The sequence below is a fragment of the Lutra lutra genome, chromosome 3 (assembly GCF_902655055.1).
Source record: "Lutra lutra chromosome 3, mLutLut1.2, whole genome shotgun sequence".
In the NCBI taxonomy this organism is placed as follows: Eukaryota; Metazoa; Chordata; class Mammalia; order Carnivora; family Mustelidae; genus Lutra; species Lutra lutra.
Genome location: NC_062280.1, coordinates 46992086 through 46999208, shown reverse-complemented (window position 1 = coordinate 46999208; position 7123 = coordinate 46992086). Strand labels below are relative to the sequence as shown.

The window sequence follows — 7123 nt, the reverse complement described above, 5'->3', positions numbered from 1 at the left end:
AGCCGGATTCCCTGCACTGCGCTCTGGAGAGCTCCCGCGCCGCCTCTGAGACCCTTTCCAGGACTCGTCCCTCCGCAGTCTTCTCCAGTGACGCCTCGGTCCACACAGCGAATCCTTGTCTCCGTGACCTGGAGCCCATCGGTCGCCCTGTCGCCCCAGCGGACAGCTCCCGCTCCGTGTCTGCTACAGACTTGCACGGAACGGACGAAAATCGGCTTTGGAGTCTGGCAGAGCTCCATCAGACCTTGGCTCTGTGGCGTGCGGGCACGCGGCGCTGGGCAAGCGAATCTCCCTGTGCCTCGGTTTCCTCCGGTGTCCCACACGCACAGTCCCCGTGCTCTGTTCCCGGAGGAGTTGGAGCTTTTAGCGCTAACCTCCGGGGAGGCCCTGTCCCACAGCTTGCTCCCCGTGCTCTGCTGGAAGTGGACGTCGGGGTCCGCGGTGGAGACTTGGCCGGCTGGTTCGCCGCGCGGCTTTCGGGACTCAGAAGGAAGCCCAGCAAGCGCCGGAGCGTGGGGGACTCGGCGGGGGAGCGCGCTCGGGGCCCTGTGAAGTCACAGAGGGACGCCCCTGGGCGGGGCCTGGGCGGGCGGGCGCGGGGATTGGCGGAGGCCGAGAAGCGGTCTCCAGGGAAACCCGACGCTCTGGGCTGCGGGGCGCAGCGCGGGGCTGCTCTGAGCTGACGGTTCTGGGCCCACAGGAACGCTGGGTGCGAGCTCTGCGAGCTTCGGTGCGGCCCCGCGGCAGGGGTGCGGTCGGGATCCCGGCGGGAGCGCGGGGAGCTCCGTGTCGCGGAGCTCGTGGGCGGCGGCGGCGGAGGCCCGTGCCTGGCACCCGACGTCCCCTGGGACTGGCCCTCTGACCCCCAGGCCCGGGGCAGGCAGGCTATTTGGGACCCGGCGGGCTTGAGAGGCTGTGAGTGTGAGGTCCGGCGAGGGCCGCGTCCCTGCACCTGTCGGCCCATCCTCGAGGGCTGGCTCCAGAGGCCCGTGGGGGAGGGGGCGCCCGCTGTTTGTGGCCCCTCTGGGGCCATTAGCAGGCATAATACTGAGCCCAACACAGGACCCTAAGAGGGTCGTGGGAGGGTGGCTCCCTGCCCTTAATGTGGTTCCCGCCGCCCGGGAGGGACCGGGACTCCTTAGAGGCGCTGGCGAAGGTTTCTCCCGGAGTTCCCAATAGGATGGGGTATCTAGGTTAGGGGGAGGGGGCTTTGTTTCTCTGAGGCGGATGGGGGCTGTGGGTCAGTCCCTGGACGTCGCCAGGAGCCCTGAGGGCGAATGTGGGTCCGTGGCTTTGCTTCCAGGTTCGAAGACGAGAGGCATGGAGAATAGTTATTCCTCAGCCTTCTATTCTGAAATCCCAGATGTTAACATCTATGAAAATCAGCCGGTGGGGAGGGGCGTCGTGCCTGCTGCCACCCAGGACCAGGGAACCCTGGAGATGTCCAGGACAATGGAGATGCTCTTTACCAAAAGGTGTGGGGTGGGGTGGGGGCTCCCACTGGGTGGTTCCTGCCTGACCCTGGGGACCACTTAGCTGGGATCCAGCATTGGGGCAGGTGTTAAAAACCGCTAAAAGTTATTTTGCTCCTCAAAACTCCTCTCTGGAGAGATAGGAAAACCTTAACGTTGTATCAGCAACCACTGAAGAAAATTACAACAGTTGGTAAGGAGCCCCCTGCCTGATGTCTGCACACTCCTCCTAGCTCGCCCACTCTGCCTTTCTGTGTCACCTCCTCATGGCCTTAGGAACATCGGCTTTATACTGTGGCCTTTCCAAGTTGGCACAGCTTCTTCACAGTATGATAACCATGAGAAGGTCTACTTTGGGCCAGACGCTGCCCTCAGAGCCTTATCTTGGCCTCCTGTGAAACCCACCCTGTAATCCTATTGTATTTGTCCCTGGTACAGACTGAACTGTGTCTCCCTGGCTCTTCCCCAGCGCCAGAATCCATGTTAAAGGCCTCACCCCCAATGTCATGGTGACTTGTATTTGTCAACAGAAGCCCAGCACAACCTCCCACAGATCAGCTGTCCTCCATGCCCCCCACCCAGCCCTGGAGATGGAGGGAGTAGATTTAGATAAGGTCGTGGGGTCCCATGGTACGATTACTGCCCTCATAAGAGGAAGAAGCTAAAGCTTTCCCTCTTGGCCTCACCAGGACACAAGTGAGCAGGTGCCTTCTGTGAACTAGGAAGCTGGCCTTCATCGGGAACGGAGTCTGCCCGCACCCCCAGCCTCAGGGCCCCCTCCAGACTGAGAAACAAATGTGTGCGGTCCAAGGCCTCCAGTCTGTGGGGCTTTGCAATAGTCTGAGCGGACTGACAGAGCCCTCTTTTTGCAGAGGAGGCAAGTTGCTGAGTCACAAGAGGGGAAGGGACCAGTCTGGTGGCAGAACTGGGTGGCCAAGCCCTTGTTCACCTTGCCAGCTGGCCGCCTCTGGGGACCCTGCCGTGGGCCTTGGAGCTGACTGGTTGTGTTAATGACGTTCCTGATTGATCTTAAAATCATCTCCATTTGTTTTTTAAAGGAACATTTCCCTTGGTTCCTGTTTGTTGAACTAAGCAACTAGGGTAGCCAAGTGGGAGGAGAAGTGGTGTAGGAGTTTGCTGGGGCTGCGACAGGCTGCCACAGGCTGAGCAGCCTGAACACAGGAAACCTATTGTCTTTCAGTGTGGAAGCTGCAAGTCCAGGGTCAAGGTGTGGGCAGGGTGGTTTCTGTTGAGGGTGAGAGGGAGACTGTGCTCCAGGCCACTCTCCTTGGCTTGTAAGTGGCTGTCTTCTCCGTGTGTCTACATATCACCCTCTTCATGTGCTTCTTTATGTCCACACTTCCCCTTGGCTGAAGGACAGTAGTCACACTGGCCCAGGCCCATCCTAGACTGTCCACCTGACAGTGGCAGAGGTCCGTAGACCAGAGACACCAAGATGCAGCATCTCCAGAGAGCCCTTTCGACTTGAGAGGGAGGCAGAGAGAGAGGCCTGTGTGTGTGATGGGGGTAGGAGTAGGTCCTCTTTTAAGTCAGGATTTGTACTTTTAGATAGCAAGAGCAAAAAAGAAGCAACCTCACCTTGGTGCCCATTCTCGGCCCCATCCCTGCGGCCATCCGTCTGTCTGTCCTACGGGTCAGCTTGCTGCTCCTCTCCTTCATTAGGCCATTCACGGGTCCATGCAAGTCTGCCAGTGTCCACCTCCTGCCCGGCTGTGCACCAGCTGCCGGCTCCGGAGAGAAGCCCCTGCTGGGAGCACTCTGGGCTGGTGGAGGGCACAAGGCTTGCCCCGCAAACAGGTGGAGCAGGGTGGCTGTCAGCCTCCCGGTAGCAGAGCTGGGTGCGCCTCCAGGAAACTGGCTGCCATTTAGGCACGTGGGACAGACACAGGGTTGCGCACTTCCTGTGTGACCTGGGGCCATCACTGCACCCCCGTACCTCAGTTTCCCTTTTCGCAGAATGAGGGTAGCAACAGCATCTGCCCCGGGGGGGGTTGTTGGGAGGAAGAACTGAGATGGCCTGGGGTTCTCCACACTGTCATTCCTCAGGCCTGTGTCAGTGTGTCCCTCCCCTGCTCTTCACCTCCCTAGAGACATCCCAGAGGCCCTGGAGGAGGAGGAGGAGGAGGAGTCTGAGGATCCCTCCGGGGAGCAGGACCTGAAGGAGACCTACATCCAGCTGGTCCAAGGCGTGCAGGAGTGGCAGGACGGCTGTGTGTACCGAGGGGACTTCGGGCTGGACATGAAGCTGGGGCATGGTGAATTCTCTTGGCCCACGGGCGAGGTAACCGGCTCCCACTGCTGCTTCCCTCCTGGCCAGGCTCAGCCAGCCACTGCTGTCTTGCCTCTTCTTTCTTTCTTTCTTAAGAGAGGGAGAGAGGGAGCAGGGTGGAGGGGCAAAGGGAGAGAGAGAATCTTAAGCAGACTCCATGCTCAGCGCAGAGCCAGACATGGGGTTGATCTCACAACCCTGAGAGCATGACCTGAGCTGAGAACAAGAGTCAGACGCTCAACTGACCGAGCCACGCAGGCGCCCCTGGTCTCTTCTCTTCTAAGAGGGGTGTGAGGTGAACTTGCAGACCACTGGCAGGAAGGGTGCTAGGCTAACCTCTTTCTCACTGGAGAAGTGTCTAGAGAGAAATCTTATAGACTTTCAGGGTCCCTCCGGGGCTTTCTCCCAGGGAGTGGAGAGAAATCCCGCCCTGTGCACACACACCCAAGTGACCAGAATGCTAAATGCCTGCCCCTTGCAGTTCTACACAAAGAAGTGTGCAAGTTAAGATTTTTTGAAAAGTTGGGTGGACTCTGATTTGCTCCCACAAAACCATGTAAATTAGATGGGTGCTGGTGGGAGAGGGACAGCCCCAGTCCTGTGCCTCTCTACTTGGCAAGTGTCCTTGGGCTGGACGGGCTCCCCAGGAACCATTACTGAGCTCACATTCAACCCCGGGGAGACTAAAAAGGGCCTCTGTTGGTTATTGGAACTGAAAAGTCCATCCCTGGGGGTCATGTTGCCCTAGGCTTGGCTGGATCCACGGATTCCAATGACTCTGTTGGGCCTCCTTCTCCCCATCTTCATGTGGGAGGGTCCAGAGTGACCCTCTACCATCTGGCAAGCCCACGGGAGCTGCATCACACACTCCTGGGAGAGAGGAAAGGCCCACTCAGGGCGCTGGTCTGGCTGGAGTGTGGGTCCTGTGGCCAAACCCAAGTCAGGGCTCGGGTCAAGGGCAGGAGTCCTCAGGCTGGCCAGGCTTGGTACCATGTGTCTGGGGGCTGGGGTCAGTCTACCACCAACCCCATGGGTAGTCCTCTCTATGACCAGAGGAAAGAGAAGGGACAGCAAGCCAGCAACAGTTCCCACTTCATTCCTCCAGAATGTTCTGTGAGCACTGTTGGACCCAGCCCACTCCTGGTGTGGACAGAGGCTGTCAGCCATGTACCAGCAGCAGTCTGGGGGTTGGAAAGGGCTCAGAATGGGCATCACATTCTTTTTTTCCTCCCAAGACCCCTGCAGAGGGGCAGGCTCGGACAGATCCGCCCCTGACATCTGTGGGGCTCGGCACAGAGCAGATAGAGGCCTGTACCCATGGCTCAGGATGGAGGCCTTTAAAAGCAAAGCCACTCTAGGGTTCCCAGCCAGGGTTCATAGCCTGTCCCTGGGGCCACGCAGGGGACCCTGAGGCTGGTGGCCTCCCTGCTGCCTGGGCCAGCCTGCTGCCTAGGAGCCCAGGAGGATGGAGCTGAGCCTGGGTCAGAGCTCCTGCGTGCAGCCGGCTCCCACCCAAACCCTGTCCTGGCTGCAGCCACACCTGTGCACATTCCCTGGCCTGGGCCAGGGCGGGAGGGAAGGAGCGACCGTGGCCACCAGGGCACCCACCCCCGAGCACCTGCTCTACACAGGTAAGGGACCACCTGTAATGGACACCGTGCTCCCCGACTTGGAGGGGACCTGTGGCTGGCGTGGCTAGCACCACCCCCGGGGGCTGCTCTGCTGCCAGCCTGGAGGGCTTCCTGGAGGGTCCTGGGGGGTGGCAAGGAGTGGCTTCTCAGGCCCTCCAGCTTGGGCTCTCTCCACAGACTTACCGCGGGCAGTGTTATCGCGACCACCGCCACGGGCTGGGCACCTACCTGTGGCCTGACGGCTCCAGTTTCACCGGCATGTTTTACCTGAGCTACCGAGAAGGCTACGGCACCATGTTCCAGAAGACCAGGCTCTTCCAGGTGAGGGCCGGGCTGCCCTTTGTGCAGGGGAGGGTTGGGATGCCCTGTATTGGAGGGGGTGGCGAGGCTGCTCCATGTGCAGGGGAGGGGCAGGGCTACCCTTTGTGTGGGGGAGGGTTGGGGTCCTCCAGGCCACCGGATCAAAGGATATTTAGGTTCTGGGGAATTTTATTTGTGTACCAAGTGGTAGCTTTGTTATTTGTGAAGATTAAAACATACCAGGAATAAGATACAATAATAGGGCTCATGAGAAGAAGACGAACCCGGCAAGAAGACAGGCTTCTCCCAGATCCCGTTTTCCAGAGCAGGGCTGGATATCAGTCTCTGTGTATCCTTTAGAGTCAACTGTAAATGCACCATAAATGTTTAGCTTTTATGCATAAACCAGATCATCTCACATACGGCGTCTTGAAACTTGCCAATGACATACCTTTCCTCCTCTTACGTCCTCCCAGGAAAACCCATTCACATTGGTTTACCCCTTCTCAGGTGTAGAGCCCTGTAACTAGGACTGCCATCAACACACAGGAAACTTCCATCCCCTGACATGACCCATGCCCCTTTGGGACAGTCCCTTCTCCCACCCGGCCCTCAGCCAGTCCTCTTGCCTCTGCAAGGATGTCCTGTTAAAAAAATGCAGTACGTAGACCTTTCACTTAGCAAAGGGCATCAGAGATCCACCTGCATTGCCATGAGTCCAAAACTCAGTCCCCAGCGCTGAGCGCTCTGGCAGCGCCTGGCTCGGCCACCGTTGTCCCCCCAGCTGACGGGCTCTGGGCTAGTTTCCAGCTTTGAGCGGTTGTGAATCAACCTGCTACACACATTTATGTATGGTGTCTTGTGTGCACGTGTAGCCCCGCCCTCCAGCCCCCCATGACCCTGAGATTCAGACATATTTGCATATGTCAGCAATTCCTTTCTTTTACTAGGAAGCAGTATCCCATGGTGTGCATATGACACAGTCTTCGTTGCTTCGCGGAGAGCCGCACATTTGAGTTCTTTCCAGTTTTTCGTTCTTATGAATGAAGCTGCTAAGAACACTGGATTACAAGTCCTCATGTGCCTGTCTTTTTTTTGCATTTGCATAAATACCTGGGCGGGGATTGCTAGCCACGTGTTAGGTGTGTGGCGCATTTTACAGGACATACCCCAGTGGTTTTCGAAAGTGGCTGTGCCACATTCCATTTTAGCCCATCAGATGTTAACGTTGTCCTTGCTCCACGTTCTGTCCACCCTTGGTGTTGTCTGCTGTTCTCATTTCAGCCACTCATAGGCTTATCAAATTTTCTTTCCTAGTTCTTGTTTTTTTTTATATCCTAGTTATAGAATCTTAGCTTAACCCAAGGTGACCAAGACTTTTCGTCTGTGTTCTCGCCTCCATGTTATGGTCTGGGTGCTGACATTCAGGT

At 57.8% G+C, this 7123-nt stretch overlaps 1 protein-coding gene across 4 annotated transcripts in view; it reads left to right on the top strand.

The window, feature by feature from the left end:
• The first annotated feature begins 625 nt into the window (after window positions 1-625).
• ANKMY1 (ankyrin repeat and MYND domain containing 1) overlaps window positions 626-7123 on the top strand; it is a 49287-nt gene continuing 42789 nt past the window's right edge. The window contains exons 1-4 of one of the 4 annotated variants that reach the window (XM_047721577.1): window positions 626-915; window positions 1304-1475; window positions 3582-3774; window positions 5571-5714. In XM_047721577.1, the coding sequence (XP_047577533.1) occupies window positions 1321-1475; window positions 3582-3774; window positions 5571-5714 (492 nt within the window). In that variant the 5' untranslated portion in view covers window positions 626-915; window positions 1304-1320. The remainder of the gene's footprint in view (window positions 916-1303; window positions 1476-3581; window positions 3775-5570; window positions 5715-7123) is intronic. The other 3 variants (XM_047721580.1, XM_047721576.1, XM_047721578.1) reach the window with 3 other exon arrangements.